The 20,459-nt window shown below is 39.9% G+C and overlaps 1 protein-coding gene across 3 annotated transcripts in view; it reads right to left on the minus strand.

Moving 5' to 3' along the window:
* Nucleotides 1–497: 497 nt before the first annotated feature.
* Nucleotides 498–20,459, minus strand: part of TBC1D32 (TBC1 domain family member 32) — a 65,261-nt gene continuing 45,299 nt past the window's right edge. For all 3 annotated transcript variants that reach the window (XM_068162314.1, XM_068162315.1, XM_068162316.1), the window contains exons 27-34: nt 19,187–19,312; nt 15,102–15,185; nt 8,431–8,500; nt 7,336–7,454; nt 5,813–5,967; nt 4,240–4,380; nt 2,182–2,370; nt 498–1,404 (exon numbers count right to left, since the gene is read on the minus strand). In XM_068162314.1, coding sequence (XP_068018415.1) covers nt 1,264–1,404; nt 2,182–2,370; nt 4,240–4,380; nt 5,813–5,967; nt 7,336–7,454; nt 8,431–8,500; nt 15,102–15,185; nt 19,187–19,312 — 1,025 coding nt within the window. In that variant the 3' untranslated portion in view covers nt 498–1,263. The remainder of the gene's footprint in view (nt 1,405–2,181; nt 2,371–4,239; nt 4,381–5,812; nt 5,968–7,335; nt 7,455–8,430; nt 8,501–15,101; nt 15,186–19,186; nt 19,313–20,459) is intronic.

The raw sequence follows: 20,459 nt of genomic DNA on the forward strand, positions 1-20,459 counted from the left end.
GGCAACCAGCACCAGAACAAGGGGACACAGTCTCAAGCTGTGCCAGGGGAGGTTTAGACTCCAGGTGAGGAGGAAATTATTCACCGAGTCGTTCGTCATCGGGGAGGTGGTTGAGTCGACGTCCCTGGAGGCGTTCAAGGGGAGATTGGACGTGGCACTTGGTGCCATGGTCTAGTCATGGGGTCTGTGTTGATAGGTTGGACTCGATGATCCTCGAGGTCCTTTCCAACCTAAGTTATACTGTGATACTGTGATGTTTCTTTTCAAACTGATAATTCAGTCAACTTCAGTGTTGAAATTTTACCTTTACTGGTGTTAGAAAAAAATGTACTTATCTCGCAGCCTTATCCTTTGCATTTCAGTGATGATGAAGGGCAAGCATAGACAAAACTACTCCATTTTGCTGTCTGGATAAACTCAGAATCCTTTAAAAACGTTCATTTTCCAGGGCCCCTCCTGGACTTCTCCCTCACTTAAGCATCAGAGTGTATATGACAACCCAACAGCAGAATTTAGGACAAAATGATTTATTTTTTTAAAAGACAGGAATATGAATCTTCTCACCTGTGATTTCCTCAACCTCATCCACAAAGCTGTGCATGGGAATTTGTTTTTCAGGTATTGACTTTTCATGCATAGAGTTGTTTTAATCACTGTCAGACTCTTAGCACAGTCCTGAAACCTTCATCTATTGCTAAAGATGATTCCTTGAGGGTAATGCATTGAATTTGGAACGGGTTCAAGGGTTTATAAGAGACTGATGTTTTAAGGAAGATACCTCAGCATCAGCCTGCACCTCACCAGCCCCTGTGCCAGGGAAAGTTTAGGCTGGATGTTAGGAAGAAGCTCTTCATGGAGAGAGAGATTGGCCATTGGAATGTGCTGCCCAGGGAGGTGATGGAGACACCATCACTGGAGGTGTTTAGGAAGAGACTGGATGGGGTGCTTGGTGCCATGGGTTAGTTGATTAGATGGTGTTGGGTGAGAGGTTGGACTTGATCTTAAAGGATTTTTCCAACCTGGGTTTATTCTTTTCTATCCTACAGGTGGGTTCTGAAGCTGCTTTCTGAAAACAAAGCTGTGCAGAGATGCTGTTGGGAAAATGTGGGGTTTTAAGTCAAACTTCAATTAAGTAATTTTGCAAAAGCTTTACTCTGAAAAGCCTCCTTCTTTTACAGTCTGTACGTTTATTACAGCCTGACAGTTCAGGGGAGATTGATGTATCAATCATACACATTTATACAGCTGTTGTATCAACATCCTTTAAGTGCTTGTTTGCTTCAGTGGTGTAGTCTGCTCTCTTATGCTGCTCATCTCCTTCAGCAGCATAGGTCTGTAGATCACCTCCAAGCTTTCCATGTAGTCTAAATAATCACTCACTCGAAAGCCATGGAGTGCTTCTTCCTGCACAGATACACACAGAAAACATTTACTAGGAATAAAAGGATTCACCTTTCATGAATTCCAAGCATCCAAAGATATCTCTTTTTCTGCCTGTCAGAGCCTGGCTGTTTAAAATACACACACATTAGTGCATTTTATTTAGAGCTAAAGAATTGGTAATAGCTGCTTCCAGCCAGCCTTGGTAACAAACACTTTTTGTTTTCAGGTGGGTGGTGTTCATCTCATTTGTGGAAAACATGACAAATGAAGGTTTTAAGGAAAACAAAGTCAGCTTCAAGAAGGCAAAGCCAGGTACTAAACTATTCTTTTGAAATGTTTCTGTACTGTCCCATGGGATGCTAGATGTTTGTTGATGTGGCTGCCACATCCAACTAGTTCCTTGATGAAAGTAGCAGCAGATAGTGATTGTTTAAAACCAATGCTAAAGAAAGAGCTTTATCCTTAAATAAAACCAGAATAAAGACTTTCTAGAGAACATCTCAGTTAATGAGATTGGGGCCACAGAGAGATCTGAATCACATGCCCTCATGACTTCATGTGACTATTTGCTTTGCTTACAAAGCAAACAAATCAGGACAAAATGAAGGAAAGCTATTCTCTGGAAAATACTACACAAAGTTTATTTGCTTCCTGGAAGAAAATTGTTAAGCATTATTTCACTCACTTAAAATCAATAAGTGAAAATCAGTAAGGGCTTGAGATGAAGCAACACATACTTTTAGTATTGAAAGCTTTGCTTCCCTTCAGCAATTGAAACATTAAAATACAAACACTTACTTTAAGAAAAATCTGGAGGTCTCTGGCTTCAGTGTGCTTCAGGATGTCTTGCTGTAGGTGTCTGAAGACAGAAATGCACATGTACACCTGGTAATCAGGACCAAGGAGAATACAAATAGCAATGTAGTGGCAGATCTCAGTCCAGTCCATGTAATTCCAGAAACACTGAGTTATCCATTGCAGACAAATCTAGATGGGAATAAAAGGATATATACTTAAATTGCTGTAGACATTATCAAAATAGATCAACTTTCTTTCTCTATTAACTTCTTTATACTGCAGACCACTTTTCCTGTAACATTACCCTACTTATGAAAACAAAGGGGATGAAGTACAGGAGTGGTCAAGAGTACCATTTTGTAAACCACAGCCTCTGAATGGCCCTCCAGTAAGTTCTGCCCAATCTAACCTCCTGCATCCATGCATCTCACTTAACTGAGGAGTATATTCTGGCCACTCCTGAAGCTGAGACACAAAACTCAATGTCTAATCAAAGTAAAGGTATTTTAAAACATGGCCTAAAGGGTAATGAAGGCAATGAAGGTGTGTTTAATGTGGATTTTTCCTTTAAATTGAAGTAGTTCCTTGCTTTACAAATGAATGTTAGATCCTTCCCTGAGAATCTAACTTTCCCTAAGGATCTAACTTTCCTTTAATGAAGTGGGTATGGAATACACTCAGTGACTCCTTTTGCCAGTTCTAAATTACAACGTATTAAGATGTGCACAAGCACATTTCATTTAGTTCTAGACCCCAAATCAGCTGCTAATTTGTCCTTCAAGTGTTTAAAAATATGCAGGAACAGAAGTAACAAGATTCTAATTAGATGAGAGCAGCCCTATGCTGGCATGAAATCTGTTTTCAGGTATTTGTTGATGTACACAAGCACTTAAAAACATCGGAGCTGTTTTCACAGTTCAAGGTTGGTTTGTTTTTAATCCTGCAGCAGAACTCCAAAAATCAGACAGTGGCACCCACCACAATAAATGAGTTTAAAAAAGTCCTTGCCAGCAGTTTAGAACAGTAACTGCTCTATTATTGAGTGTATAACTTCAACAACTGTGGAAGGAGCTTCATTTCTTTTTCTACCCCAAACCGGTATCAGTACCATGAATGTCATTCCTATGATGAGGTAAGTCCCTCCTCTGCTGCTATTCTCCCCTCAAAGACCAAATCCCAACTTGATTACTACAAGCAATACCTGTACCACACTAGCACTTGCCCCCCTTAAGAAGCCTCTTAAGTTCCATATCTTATTAGTAATCTTACACCTTCAAAATTCCTTTAACATATTTTTCTTGCCTTGGAACAGCAATAAGCATTCTCGCTGTGGGAAGATGTCCTTTGCATTGGCAACCTTACTCATTACTGCAGTCTGCACAAGGAATGCTCCACACACAGCATTCTGCATTACTCAGGAACAGCAGTAAGTGAGGAAAATGAAAGAAACAGGATAGATAAATATTCCTCTTTGGATAGAGGATAAATATTGGATAAATATGCCTCTGCATCTGTCAGTTTTAAGACTCACTTTGAGAGGGTGCTGGGCCATCTCATACTATCACCTAAAAAGGCTGGACCAGATGATCCTTAAGGTGCCTTCCAATCTGGCATTCTGTGATCCCATGACCTCACTGTTACCTGGTGTAGCAGTTAAGGTAGCTCACTTTGCTCTGCTATCACATGAACTGCTTCCTATTATATACCTCTCAAAATTACTCATTTCCCTCCTGTAGAACATTTAGAAAATCACCTGAATGAGAGATTCTATTTATTTTTAATGACACATCCTTTTTTTAGTATATATTTGCTTCAGCAAAGTTTTCTTCATGAACATGTAGGGGAAGGTGGTCATCTGCAGTGCACTGCCCTTATTCTACCCAAACCAGCTGCTGTCTATTTTCAGACACTATACATTTAATACTCTCTCTTAACCCCACTTTCATCACCACCACATGAGTGCTGTATAGAAAAGTAACAGTAGGTCCTGAGCAGCCTTGCTTTTTGTGGATTTAAGTCAAAAATGTGATGATACTTTGACAGGCTGTCAACAGTTACCTGGGCTGGAGTGAAACCAGCTATGTGAAAAGCTGAGGAGACAAGCGGCAGCTCGGCTTTCAGCAACATCTCAATGTGGTGAGCGCTGCAGAAATAGACTGGATGGATGCCAGACTCCACTGTGGTAACAGGCAGGTGGATCTGATGAACAACATTTAGGGAAAGGATTTCAGACTATTAAAATGTCTTATTTTAAAATACCTTGCTGAGAACAATGCAACAACACAACTGTTTACTTGTAAGGTAAGTCATCCCAGTTATTTTCGAGGTGATAAACAGAACTGACAGCAGGAGAAACATGTAGTTAAACTAATGAAAATTAGACAGCAGAAACATCTCAACTATTCCTTTAAATTAGAGATCTAGTTCTTTCTTGCATGTAAGCTTTAATTGTCAAGGCAAGGATGGAGAACCATAAGTAAGCTCTAAATATCAGTGCCTAGTGTGTAGGTAATGAATCATTCGCTTCATGCTAGAAGGTCAAGGTACATCCTTTGGAATTTTCCTCCTCTTAGAGGTAGGCAGCATCACAATCCAAGAGCTGGGTAATTCTACATTCACATTTTGACATTTTACTTCAGTTTACATTGCAGTAGTTATGTAAATAGCTTAATTATGGAATTTTCTCTCTGTTTTCAAGACACCTTCTGAAAACCAAATCATTTAGGTGTTGAGAATGAATGTTAGCACTGCAGCAAGCTGCCTGCAGTGCTGGCTAGTTCTTGTGGGGAAGACCACACTGAACTTCTCAGCACAATTATATTCACACAATAGAGTAAACCAATTTGTTGTGCTGGAAGAACCTCAGGGCTGGGTTCAGTGGTGAGTCAACCCACATGGCCACTCCTGATGGCAAGAAATACCATGTCGAGGGTTGGAATGGTCACATACCAATTGCTATTAATACAGAAGCCTACATGCAGAAGAGGTATAGAAACTAAACCATGCTTCCTATAGACCCAGTTCTCCAGTAAAGATTACAGTTGTAATCTTTTCTGTCTAGGTTCAAAACATGCAAGACAATGTGACAATGTACAAAGCCAAACTGGTAGGGTTTGTTTACACATAGATGGAATCACCCTTAATGAAAGACGGTAGTGATGCTTCTGCTAGTACAAATTTGAGCCAAAATATGAATGATTTTAATTTTTCAAGCATCCACTATTTGAGTACTAATAATTTCTGAAATTTCTAGTGTATTTAGTCAAAGTTAAAACTGCTTTACTACAAAAAAAAACACCCCTGCAATATAAAAAAGGTCACTCAAGAGTACTGCAGCTTTCCCACAGACCTTAATGCCAGCAGCAAAGTTTATTTTCCTACCAGCTTTAAAATTCAATTAACATTGCCTTCACTATCAGTCCACCTCTTATTTCCCTAAATTTAAAGAGCCATTTGAGCAAATGTCAAATCTACATTATCCCCACCCATTTGTTTCAGGGTCAGGTATTCAGTTAGGCAGCTTTCATGGAAACTTAATGCATTAATAAACACCCACCCAAAACTAAGGGAAGTTGATAAAGCCTCCGTTAGAAACTTGCAAAGGAAAAACAGCCAGCTTTTTCATTCTTACTGATAAATGCAGTCTTGGTATCCAGAGGAATGCTGAAACAAGATGATGTGAAAATTGCTGAAGAAACTTCAGTGTCCTCTCGCCATCTCCAGACATGAGGAGGAAGACAGAAGAGGCAAACCAGTCGTAGCCAGCGTAGTGCTCCTGCAAGCAGCCTGTGTGAGAAGGTTAAGGAACTCCCTAGGCCCACGCGCACAGAGGCTAGGGCTTGTTTGTTAGAGATGAAACAAGAGGAGGCTGCTCAGGAGCCAGGTTCTTGAGGCTTTGCTGCCTCACAAACAGAATCACAAGAAATGATTTATGCTTTTTCCCTATATGCTGGGTTTTTTCCAATCCAGAGAAGTCAAGCAAAGTCAAAGTAAATGCAAAAAAACAAAGGACCACACCATAACAACTGTGCTTACACTACAAGAAAGAATAATGGTGGAGAGGAAAACAGGAATTCTGGAGATATTTCTTTTAATAGAATAGACCAGACCAGGTTGGAAAAGACCTCCGAGATCAAGTCCAACCTATCACCCAACACCATCTAATCAACTAAACCATGGCACCAAGCACACCATCCAGTGTTTTCCTAAGCACCTCCAGTGATGGTGACTCCACCACCTCCCTGGGCAGCACATTCCAATGGCCAATCTCTCTCTCTATGAAGAATTTCTTCCTAACATCCAGCCTAAGCCTCCCCTGGTGCAGCTTGAGACTGTGTCCTCTCGTTCTGGTGCTGGTTGCCTGGGAGAAGAGACCAACCCCCACCTGGCTACAACCTCCCTTCAGGGAGTTGGAGAGAGCAAGAAGGTCTCCCCTGAGCCTCCTCTTCTCCAGGCTAAGCAACCCCAGCTCCCTCAGCCTCTCCTCACAGGGCTGTGCTCCAAACCCCTCCCCAGCTTTGTTGCCCTTCTCTGGACACATTCCAGCAAGTCAACATCCTTCCTAAACTGAGGGGCCCAGAACTGGACACAAAGGCTTTAAACAAACAAATAATCAAGCAAGCATATTCTGACTAATATGCCTGGAGCACATTTGCATAGTGATATGCAAGTCTAACACCTGAAGCTTGCTGGAAAAGGTCATCTGCTTCATTATTATTATTTTTTTAAACAAAATATTTCACAGTATATTTAAAAGATCCAGGAGAGTCAGAAGCAAAAACATTCCTGCTGATCAGGTGACAGCCACCCATCGTGAATGGGCAATACCACTACCCACTGCTGGTACTGTGGCAGTTAGCACAAATACTGAGCAACACTCATGTGCACAGCTGCAGCCACAGAACGATCTGACCCTACTCCAAAGCACTTTATAAACCAAAATGAGTGGCAGAATCCTAACATAGTATAGGAACCAAAAGATGGAGATTGAGTGCACTGGGTGTGCATTTTAACTTAAGGACATTTCAAAGTGAAAGTCCTTGTCTTCTTTCAGTACATACCACACGTTTACACCACCATCACAACCCTCAAATGAAAGTTGAAATTCCACTGTCACTTGTAGGCAATGTAATTCACGCCATCAAGAAAGGATACAAAGTGAGGACACCACAGTTCTTCGCTGCTGTCTGAGGAACTTCTCACAATTCATTAACACGAAGCACAATCCATCCTCTGCATGTTGTTCTTTTAGCAAATTGAGGTATTTTCCATATCTAGCGCAGAAAGTTAAAACCCAAAGTTGCTGAAAGGTGTGTGTTAGGGTTTTAACACCATCGAGGCCCCATCTCTGGAGGTGTTTAAGCCCAGGCTGGATGAGGCTCTGGCCAGCCTGATCTAGTGTGGGGTGTCCCTGCCCATGGCAGGGGGGTTGGAACTAGCTGATCCTTGTGGTCCCTTCCAACCCTGAATGATATTATGATACTACTATGATACTAAAAAGCAAGAATTCTTATTTGCTAGGTCTGTGACAGTTAAACTCTCATAATGTTGCTCATCACAAATCAGTGTGTTGTAGATAAACCATTTCTGTGGATGATAAAACCTATTATCTAGGAAGGATACACAGCAAACATCTGCTCCTCAGTTACTATTCTCCATCTAAATTCCCTGTAGTTCTGTTTTAAATACTGTGGGGGGGAGGAGCAAGTGCTCTAATGCACATGACTCACTTTCTTTACATAGATTACTGGGAACTCCATCCAAGTGTATGGAATGTGTAATTATTAACATCAGAATTCAAAGATCAGTGCTAAAGATAACAATCTGTGGCAGTACAGGCAGATTAGCTTTTCCTTCATCATTGCTCTGCAAATTACAAGCCAAATAAAATGTTTAAATGGCATATAACTAAGCTTAGCTAAACAGAACCACTTAGAGAAATTATGTCGGGGGGGGAAAAAAAAGAGACCTAACTCAGGATAATGTGATTTTATGGTAAATCTCACTAACAAGTTACAGTGAGGCTTTACAATGATAAAGGATAATAACCTATATAATCTGGAAAGATAATTTAATTAGGGACTAATACCTTCTTCATTTTCCAAGTCAGAATTCATTTTCTTAAAGATGATCTTTAGATTTAAATGGTATGAAACACTGAGTTGATGGATTAGGGATCATTAAAGCCCTTCTGTGGAAATCAAACACATCCTACAAATGCATGAGGAAAAATATTTAACTACCACGTACCTGACAGTCATTTCAACACCAAGCTGCTGCACAGATGAAAGGTTTTCATTCTTCACATCTGCATCCACAGCTACAATAAAAGAATAAACAGAAATAAGAAAGTGTTGTGATAAACATAATTTTAACTGCATACTAATGCAGAGCTGCTTTTAGGCATGAATACCAATTCTGGAGTGGGCTGTTTCTTACTCATGATGAGTCTGCAGAATGCAGGTTCTAGATGCAAGCACTGCTAAAGAATGGAGCATAGAATGGAGCATAGAATGGAGCATAGAATGGAGCATAGAATGGAGCATAGAATGGAGCATAGAATGGAGCATAGAATGGAGCATAGAATGGAGCATAGAATGGAGCATAGAATGGAGCATAGAATGGAGCATAGAATGGAGCATAGAATGGAGCATAGAATGGAGCATAGAATGGAGCATAGAATGGAGCATAGAATGGAGCATAGAATGGAGCATAGAATGGAGCATAGAATGGAGCATAGAATGGAGCATAGAATGGAGCATAGAATGGAGCATAGAATGGAGCATAGAATGGAGCATAGAATGGAGCATAGAATGGAGCATAGAATGGAGCATAGAATGGAGCATAGAATGGAGCATAGAATGGAGCATAGAATGGAGCATAGAATGGAGCATAGAATGGAGCATAGAATGGAGCATAGAATGGAGCATAGAATGGAGCATAGAATGGAGCATAGAATGGAGCATAGAATGGAGCATAGAATGGAGCATAGAATGGAGCATAGAATGGAGCATAGAATGGAGCATAGAATGGAGCATAGAATGGAGCATAGAATGGAGCATAGAATGGAGCATAGAATGGAGCATAGAATGGAGCATAGAATGGAGCATAGAATGGAGCATAGAATGGAGCATAGAATGGAGCATAGAATGGAGCATAGAATGGAGCATAGAATGGAGCATAGAATGGAGCATAGAATGGAGCATAGAATGGAGCATAGAATGGAGCATAGAATGGAGCATAGAATGGAGCATAGAATGGAGCATAGAATGGAGCATAGAATGGAGCATAGAATGGAGCATAGAATGGAGCATAGAATGGAGCATAGAATGGAGCATAGAATGGAGCATAGAATGGAGCATAGAATGGAGCATAGAATGGAGCATAGAATGGAGCATAGAATGGAGCATAGAATGGAGCATAGAATGGAGCATAGAATGGAGCATAGAATGGAGCATAGAATGGAGCATAGAATGGAGCATAGAATGGAGCATAGAATGGAGCATAGAATGGAGCATAGAATGGAGCATAGAATGGAGCATAGAATGGAGCATAGAATGGAGCATAGAATGGAGCATAGAATGGAGCATAGAATGGAGCATAGAATGGAGCATAGAATGGAGCATAGAATGGAGCATAGAATGGAGCATAGAATGGAGCATAGAATGGAGCATAGAATGGAGCATAGAATGGAGCATAGAATGGAGCATAGAATGGAGCATAGAATGGAGCATAGAATGGAGCATAGAATGGAGCATAGAATGGAGCATAGAATGGAGCATAGAATGGAGCATAGAATGGAGCATAGAATGGAGCATAGAATGGAGCATAGAATGGAGCATAGAATGGAGCATAGAATGGAGCATAGAATGGAGCATAGAATGGAGCATAGAATGGAGCATAGAATGGAGCATAGAATGGAGCATAGAATGGAGCATAGAATGGAGCATAGAATGGAGCATAGAATGGAGCATAGAATGGAGCATAGAATGGAGCATAGAATGGAGCATAGAATGGAGCATAGAATGGAGCATAGAATGGAGCATAGAATGGAGCATAGAATGGAGCATAGAATGGAGCATAGAATGGAGCATAGAATGGAGCATAGAATGGAGCATAGAATGGAGCATAGAATGGAGCATAGAATGGAGCATAGAATGGAGCATAGAATGGAGCATAGAATGGAGCATAGAATGGAGCATAGAATGGAGCATAGAATGGAGCATAGAATGGAGCATAGAATGGAGCATAGAATGGAGCATAGAATGGAGCATAGAATGGAGCATAGAATGGAGCATAGAATGGAGCATAGAATGGAGCATAGAATGGAGCATAGAATGGAGCATAGAATGGAGCATAGAATGGAGCATAGAATGGAGCATAGAATGGAGCATAGAATGGAGCATAGGACCAGACCAGGTTGGAAGAGACCTTCAAGATCATCGCATCCAACCTATCATCCAGCTCCATCTAATCAACTAAACCATGGCACCAAGCACCCCATCAAGTCTTTAATCTGACAAGTATTTCTACCTTGATGAAGATACTTTATGTGTAATTCCTCATTTGTGATTCTTCATGACAGAGTGTGGATGATGAATATTTAGAACTCTTTTTTCCCTTTCAGGTGACATATTGTACCTTTAGGTCATGTTTCCAGCTGTTCACAACTATTGTTTCTCTTCCAAAGCCTCCTCCTGCATCCAGAGGAGCGATGGTATTTTAACTCAGAGCACTTGAAATACCATGCCAATACCAAACTGATTTCTGTATTTGAAATACATTGGGTTACAGAGCAAAAAGCAAGAGGGAATTAGGTCTGTTAGCTCACATATTTCTAGTTCAAGCTCCTCACTTGAAAGTTGGATGACCTGAACAACTGACCTTAACCTTCACATCAGTAGCAGTATGTATCTTTATTAACATCACCTTATAAAAAGGGAAATGTTCACTGTTATTGTGGTTATCATTAGCTTTACAGCAGAAGGTAAACAAACACCATTTTCACTCCCATTTATACAGAAGAAAAAATCAACCAGCCTTTGAGTGAAACAAATTTCTTCAACAATCTGATGGAACAGAAATAGCAAGCCCACATCAAAGAGATTATTAATTTTTTTTCCACCCAAAGAAGTCCAAATATCTTTTGCACAGTAGCATACCAGCAACTCAATATCTGGGAAAACAGATATGAAAATCACAGGGCATTTCAGTTAAAAACCCACCAAGATGAACAAAACAGTTCATATCTTTTTAAAGCTCCTGTTCCAAGTTCCCCCTTCACCTAGGCTGCAATTACCATATTAAGTCAGTTCATTTTCAGGGTCTTGTGTGCAGCTGTGAAGGCAAGAGGCATACTCATGTCCTGGAAAGCAGGGGGAATTTAAATGAGTTGGCTATGATTAATGGCTAACTCAGTCCTGACACCATCGCATGTAATGCTAGTGGAGAGGCCAAGCAGTGTTGTTAACCTCTTAAGACACAAGGAAGCCAGGAAGCCTTACTTCAGTGTGGAGGTGGAGCCTTCTGTGGGTGGCAGCACAGGAGCTGGTATCCCAGTCCAGCAGTGGGGTAATGGTGAACAGGATGAACTATCACAGCCCACAGCCTGAGCAAATACTGAAGGCCTATTTCCCATTAAAAGAGCACAACTGCTTTCACTGATTCTTATTGCTTTTTCTTGTCTGTTGCATTAACCTCTTAGTTGCTGAAAAGAGGTCCCTCCTTACCAGTTTTCCTTTGCTATTTCCCCCTGTACTGTGAAAGAGGATACAATTAACAGAGTTTGGATTGAATAATAATAATTCTGTATTACACACAATATCTTGTCAAAGCAGAACCTCTTGCTCTTGTACACCAGTGTTTTGGATGTAATCAGAGCCCCATACACTGGGCAAATCCACAGCCCAGAGAGGAACACACAAACTTTGTCCTGAGTCAAAAGTTTTGGTTTTTCCACTTTTTTCCCACCAATGAAGAGACTGGAAAGACTAGGCTTTAGTAAACTACAAAGTCATGTAGAATACACAAAGAACTACTTCCCCCTGATTAAAAACTAGACCTAGGAAGCTTGAATGCTCCATTAGGCTTAGAAAATTATTAACAATCAAGTTAAATAATGTAATGCTGCAGATTGCAATCCAGGGATCAAAAGTTGACTGGTAAGCTCATGAGTACATTGTGACTATTATTGTAATGCTGCCCCTACCTCTGATTTAATACACTGACCTGGCTGCTTTTAATTTCATTTTTAATTTCCAAAACTCATTTGACAGATATTTATCAAAACACCTGATATTTGTCTTGAAACACAAAGGGTTTCATAACAAGAGGCATCGACAGATCAGTTTTCTAAGTAAGAATGCCATTTATCCTCACACAAAGGGCAGAACACCTCTCTGAACTGTGAATTAAATACCACCACAGTACAGCACTGGAGCTATTACTAAATGGAATAGGCATCATGCTTTGTCAGCTTCCTTTTTCTTTATCTAATACAAGAAAATAAAATAACCTGTTCACCAGATTATTTTGCATTTCTTTAGGATGTAAAACATTGTAAAATAGAGATTGTGACAGACTAAACCAGCAAATTGAAGGGTATTTACCATAGTTTCATTCAGGGTTGGAAGGGACCACAAGGATCATCTAGTTCCAACCCCCCTGCCATGGGCAGGGACACCCCACACTAGATCAGGCTGGACAGAGCCATGAGGCAAACATCTTTCCCATGAGAGTGGTGAGACACTGGCACAGGTTGCCCAGAGAGGTGGTAGAAGCCTCATCCTTGGAGGTTTTTAAGGCCAGGCTGGATGTGGTTCTGGGCAACCTGGTCTAGTGCAAGGTGTTGCTGCCCATGGCAGTGGGGTTGGAACTGGGTGATTCTTGAAGTTCCTTCCAACCCTGACAATTCTGTGATTCTGTCATCAGGCTTCATGAACACTTACTGCACATGTTGCATGTTATTTTACGCATCTGAATTCACATGGCAGCAGTAACATTGCTGCTAGCAGAAAGCAAACTTCAAGCAGGATTTGTGTTACTGTTTATAATTAAACACTGCAACCCCAGAGTTATTCATCAGATCTTTTTTTTCCCCCCCTTCTTTGTTATCTTGGAAAATGATAACAACCCAAACTAATTTGATTTTTTTCCATATTTGCAAATTTTATAACAGGCTGGAATCCTGAGGGAATTCCACAGCAGATGGAAGCCTGTATTATTCTAATTACAACTACCTACAAGTTTAGCAAAAGCTGTCATTTTTAAAGATAATCAACTTCTCATTTCAAGAAACGTGCTAAAGAGTATCTAGGCACTGCCCTGAATCCCCTTTCAAGACAAATCTGGCTTCTCCTCATTACAATCAAACAAGTATTACAAACTGCTTTTTAGTTCCTCAGATCCTTGAGTTCCTGTTTAGAAGGGATAACCTTGACAATTCAGACCTGTGGACTATACTGATCTCCAAAGAGATTGAAGATATACATTCCCTAAGACAGAAAACTACACCCAGGCCTTCCATATCACTGGAGAAGGCTTGACAATTTGACCTGGGACCTAGAGAGGTACAGAGAGGAGCAAGCAAGGCAATCTAAGTGTCAAATCCTTTAGAATAGAATAGACCAGGTTGGAAGAGACCTTCAAGATCATCGTGTCCAACCCATCATCCAGCACCATCTAACTAACTAAACCATGCAACCAAGCACCCCATCAAGTCTCCTCCTAAACACCTCCAATGACAGCAACTCTTCACATCACAAAGCCATTACATGGGCTTTTAAAAGAACCATCAAGATCATCATGTCAACTGGGAAGTGTCAGAAACATGTAAGTAGCAAGTCTTATGAATGCATGAAAAGATTTCTGTTGCTTATTGTGCCTCTGGAGATGTTGAAAAGTAAAGGACAAACTTATGCAGGACAACACAAACACCCTTCAAGGATCTTTTAAGGAAAAATAAAAGAGTGACAGGACCAACTGTCACTTCAGCCACTCTCTTCTTCATTAAACAGAGAGAGCTTCTCAAAATTAAGAGCACTCTGTTAGTGACCATGCAGCAGGTAAAGACCACTACCTAAAAGAAAGAGATCCTCTAAATTGCTTAAGAGGTTTCATGCTTTGAAACTTCAAAGGCAAGTCTGAATTCTCCAGGGGTACTATATTTGCATCCTATGGATGTGAGAATAAAATATCAGTATAAATAAGAGAATTTCCCTAAAGCAGGCTTGGTTCTCCAGAGGTAGCAGCAGTGTAAGTACCTTAAATGCCTGCACTACAATGTAAGAGGAAAGTTCTGGACAGAGAATAAAGAATGCAAATGCATTTCCAAGCAGGTAATAACAGTCCTTCTGAATCTTCTAATTTTGCAAATGCTTTAAAACATTAAAATGTATTCTTTTACACTTAAACTTCATCATTCATCCTTTATTCTTCCTGTAAGTACAAAACTAAGATTCATTCCCTCTCCAACAGAGTTCTTCAACGCACATCTTTTTATGCAATACAACTGGCATACCTTTGGGCTGATCGTACATTATGGGGCTCTCAAAGGGTAAGCCAGATTGCTTACACCATCTTAAGTGGTTATGCTATCAGCTTTGCAAATCTTTCAATAACAGATGTCAACAAATATTTTGAATCATACCCTCATCTGTTCTGCATCTCTAGCTCTCCATTACACAGAGAGATATGTGAGAGCCCACCACCAAAAACTATCTGTACTGTTTACTCAAGCACAGCATCTTTTGCTCCAAAGTGAGCTATTTCCTGCCAGTTGGGTAATGAATTTCTCAGTTGTTAAAGAACATATTAAAGCACAACCCCCCAAACCAAACAAACAGAATGCTACAGATACATTTACAAGGAAAGCAATTTAAATATGAAGAGGCTGCATGGCAATACATTATTAGGAAACTGACCTTTATATTTTCCCGTGCTGAAAAAACAGTCCCGTTGGCTCTCAGAAAGATGTGACACCAACTTTTCAATTAATTCTGCCACAACTGCAAAGAATAAAACCCCATTAAAACATTAGAAGCAATGAAAAACAAACCCACAATCATGGAGCAGCATTACCTAACATAACAACAATATGAGAGCAACTAAAGCTCTTTGAGCTCCTGCATGTTTATTCCTGTTTTTATGGGGGAACAATTCAAAGCATGCATCATCCTTTTGCATTCTTAATACTATGCTTAAATTAAACTTTAATGGTGTTACTGAGAATGTATTCAGTGTAAACAGAAAGAGAATCCCATATTACCTTTATATCCTCTAAGGATTAGTTGGAAATTTGTTACACAGTTTCAATATGAAATCTACTATAACTAAACTGAAAACATCTTAGCCTATTTGGCTGTGTATGTAGATAGGAAAGAAAAAAAGCCCAATAAGAACTCTCATGCAACAAAAAACACCTGCATCACCCCAAAATAATGGTGACAAAAGTAAATCATAGAATAGTTTTGGCTGAAAAGACCTTTAAGATCATCAAGTCCAACCGTTCTCTAACTCTGCAAGGCTAGTGCTAAATCATGTCCCTTAGCACCACATCTCTGCCTCTCTGAAACACCTCCAGAGATAGGGATTCAACCACCTCCCTGGGCAGCCTGTTCCAGTCTTTCAGAATCCTTTTTAGTGAAGAAGTTTCTTCTAATATCCAACCTAAACAACCTCTGATGCAACTTGAAGCCATTTCCTCTCCTTTTATCACTCATTACTAGAGAAAAGAAAGAAAACAATCCCTTCCTTGCTACAACCTCCTTTCAGATAGCTGTAAGGAGCTGAAAAATTAAATTTCAGGAGCTGTTTCACAAAATCAAACCCCCACATTATATAAAACTACCTGATGATGCCATCACAAGATAAAAATTGTTTATTTAAGACAAATCAGATGATGCCATAGGTGGTTTGGCCAGTTTTAGACCATGTAATCCCGCTAAACCATAGGGGATAGCTGCTTGAACAGATGCAGAAGAAAAGGGTAACGATCTGTGGTGGCAGTGGACAAAGCTAGAAAACCCTTGAGCTAGAAACCTAATACATGACTGCAGTGCAAGGTCTTCCATGAGTGAGGGGGAAGGTGACAGAACCTGCACTCACAGCCTGATGCTTGTTACACAAGACAAACAACAAAGAAAAAGATACCATAAGGATAATTAACTCTTCTTGCAACCATTTCAAACTACCATAGTGACATTAAATCCTGATTAGTTTCGTCTTGATTAGTTGTCCAAAACATTTAGAGAAATTCCTTTACCCTGAAGGAGTCCACAAAAAGTTTTTAACAGAGATTCTTGCCAAGACTATGTTGATGGGTAGGACAAAGGGGGAAAGAAGTTTCACCACAACAGCTGAATGTGGTAACTGCATCAAACTTCCATTTTGAACTGATTCTCAGAGGACCTTACTCTTCTTGGCATGAAGAACATAGATTCACTGATCTTACTAAATATGGACGACATCTACTGCCTCAAAGATCAGTGAGATCCAGATTCTACATGTGGTCTGCTCTCTTTAGTATGATCCAACAGCAATAAGATGAATTTTGAATTGCAGAGGACTACTAAATCAAACCCACCAAAAAAATTCCATGTGTGATTTATATTCTTATGCATTTTTATGGAGAGAAGAAACTGCTACTTAAACATAATAGAGTTATTTTTAATCATGGTTAATAAACCATATGGGACTGGCAAAAAGCAATTTATTTTATAGAACAGTAGCAGTTTATTCCTCTTGTGAGAATAAACAACCTCACAAATCTTCACTAATATGCTTAGTGGAATTTGGTCCACAAGCCAGACAACAAATATTTGTGCACAGTGATATTGGAGCTGCATACAGCAAAAAGCATAAATTCAACTTCAAAGCTGTAACTAGCTAGATGTTAACTGCATGATTATTAGTATTGTGATTACTGAAATGCTGTAATAGCAAACAGGAAATATGCTAAAAGAACCTAGAATATCACTAATGCAGAAGATTCTCAAACAAGGCAGAAATAGTACATTTCTTCCTTTTTTTTCTTGGAAGGCATCTACACACTTGACCTAGCAGTCAAATAACTCAGTTCAGTGCTTGAGTTAATGGGCCAAGTGACAGCTCAACTGCTAAGCAATCTTAGGAAACTCAAGCACTAAATTGATTTCTATCATGTGAAAGCATCTCAGTGTTATCAGGGTATCTTTGAAATGCTTGTAATCAGGTTTGAGAGAGGAAGACACACAGAAGAGTTTAACAAACCAAATGTGGGTAAGGGATAAATAGAGGATTGTCACTGGACTTTGTCTCTTCCAAAAGAATGCCTGTGTGAAATGACAAAGAGTTATTCTAAATCCTGTCTTTTAAGGCTAAATCATTTAGTTGGCACATGGACACTTCCTGAAAAATCTTGATAAAGGTGCCTCAGTGATTTTGCATTTAACTGGAAGAGGAAACAGAAGTTTAGGAAAGCTCATTGTATAGTACAGATTGTGCTGTTGTAAAAGCCCCAATTCTCATGCAGAGGATATGTTCAGAGAGAGAGATTAGTGTTGTGCCCTACCCAACTCAGTGAAAACGTTGGTTTTCTTAAATTATGGTAGCTTGGATAACATTGATGTTTAAGAGACTGGCAATTACCTTATGCAAATTTAATCCACACATCCAAAATAAAGAGGATTTTAATTTAGGAGTGTGTTATCAGATACAGAATAAATGAAAGGGGGTTGAAAACTCCCTAAACAACTGCAGGATGCTCATAAATCAGAGGAATTCCTGTAGGACACTTCTCCCCCTTGAAGAACTCATGTACAAAAGGGAGGTAATCAAAATGGCTTCTGAGCTGCATAAGAATACTGATGAAAAAAACAATGTGATAGATAACCACCATGACAGGTGATCTGAGTCCCACTTTGGTTTATATTAGAAACTGTGACAAGTATCAGATATTTTTAGACCCTCAAGTGTACCTAGTGTTACTGGATCATGTTCTAGACCAACTGACAGATGCTTCAGAGGAGGTTAAAAGAACTTTCTGAAAAGTTAACAATAATCTTGCTTAACTTATGTTGGAGGTTAAAAATTCAAGAGTGAAAACCCTGGACAGTTGATTTCCTTGTAAGAGCAGCATCTGAAGTTTCCAACTCCAACCACCATACCTCATGGTTTACTAGTCATGAGGTCTTGGATGACAGGTTGCACTTGATGATCTTTGAGGTCTTTTCCAACCTAATTGATTCTATGATTCAGTTTAAGAAGGGAATTCCCAACTTGGTGTTTCATAGATTTATTAATGGCAACAATAAGGAAGACTTCTTTGGGTTCTTAATGCAACAGAGACTTTCAACTATTGTACCTTGAAACAGCAAAGGCACAAGCTGCATTTTCTTTGAACAGAAGAACACAAGGTAATAAAACCTGACAATGCTTCCTTTAGAGATGAAGGTTGCATAGCCTATACTGATACACAAGTATCTCCTTTATGAATGGCTTTCAAATCCTAATCAAATGTCACAAATTAAATGCACATTCAGGTGCACTTCCACAGGTCCTTACTCAAGTTTTCAAGGAGGCTTGTTACAGAATTAGAGTGGAAAAGGAAAGAAATCTCTTTTGTGAATGTGATGTTTTTAAATTGGTCATACTAAAGAGAGCAGACCACATGTAGAATCTGGATCTCACTGATCTTTGAGGCAGTAGATGTGGTCCATATTTAGTAAGATCAGAGAATCTATGTTCTTCATGCCAGGAAGAGTAAGGTCCTCTGAGAATCAGTTCAAAATGGAAGTTTGATGCAGTTACCTCAATTTGATCTTCTGAAATCACAGCCTAGAGAATTCTCTCTCACATACTTAATGAGAGAGTCTATGGAAGACTACTACTCAAGACTAAAGTTAGCCAAACCTTCTTTAGCTGGACCTGATGAAAACTGGAATTTAAATAGCTTTCTCCTTGAAGGATGGAACAATGGCTCTGAACATGTATCACTTCTATTTGCTTGCTTTCACTCAGCAATACTCACTTGTTCCGCTGATGCTATCTGGCCTGGCTTTCATGACTTTGCAGAACTGTTTCCTACAAGTTTCTGTCCATCCACTTTGCTTCTCTGGACTTTTTAGGATTGATAAGAGCTTCTCAAGATCTTTATCTAGAAGAAATAAAAAGAAATAAAATTAGTGTTCCTCTGTGTTCTGTAATTCTTTGAGAGTGCTGGAGCACTGGAGCAGGCTGCCCAGAGAGGTTGTGGAGTCTTCTCTGAAGACTTAAAACCTGCCTGGATGTGTTCCTGTGTGGCCTGTGCTAGGTGATCCTGCTCTGGTGGGGGGTTTGGGCTAGATTATCTCCAGGGGTCCCTTCCAGACCCTACCATTCTGTGAAACTAATTTCCCCAAAGTGAGTCTGTTTTGCCTGTGACAGTAACCAGTGAGTGAGCTCTCGCTGTCTTTATCTCAACCCCACAAGCCTCTCATTATGTTTGTTGTCTTTCATCTGTCCAGTTGAGGAGAGGAGTGACAGAGTGGTTTAGTGGACACCCTAGCATGCAGCCAGGATCAACCCACAAGAAGTATAGTTTTCAGCTGTTGCTGAAATGTCACCTTGCAAGTTTTGTGGCAATATTAAAATTCACCAAACAAAACCCTAAAGAGCAACCAACCAACCCACCCCCACACCACAGAAATAAACCAACAACCCCCAAACACTTAGAATATTGAGTTTCCTGAAGAACCTAGGTGCATCCAGGACCACAGGCCCTTTGTTGGTGCTGTCAGAGGCTGCAACAATATAATTCAGGGGGGTTTTGAACTTCTGAATGCTTGACTTTTTACCTGAACATTATTAACACACAGTCTTTGGGCACAATTGTTATACATGAGGCACAAATGCATCAGATAACATTTTTCATTATGTATTCATCATGCTTACTAAAAGATCTTTAGGAAAGATTCCTTTTAAATGCAAAGAAAGTTTCAAAGACTGCTCCTTCCTGGTACTTTTTCCTTGTTCTTAAAGACACATTCTCTCTTTACAGTAGGGAGGCATGCCTTCAGAATAAAAAAGGCCACTGATGCAATGACAAAAGGACAGCAAGTGTGACTGCCTTTCTCTTGGCTAAAGTGATTATTTTTGGGGGGAAGGGCCTACATTTTCTACTAAGTTAGAAGAAATTACACATACTTTACCAGTTCCCTAGAATAAACCATCACAGGCTGAGGCATTAAATTTTACAACTAGCTGAGTCTCACTGAGGTTTGAAAACAGAAGATTCATAGCAACAAATGCTGGACCACCACGTG

This window comes from Melanerpes formicivorus, unplaced genomic scaffold (genome assembly GCF_026170545.1).
Source record: "Melanerpes formicivorus ecotype bairdi unplaced genomic scaffold, bMelFor1.0.p_v2 SCAF_63, whole genome shotgun sequence".
Taxonomy (NCBI): domain Eukaryota; kingdom Metazoa; phylum Chordata; class Aves; order Piciformes; family Picidae; genus Melanerpes; species Melanerpes formicivorus.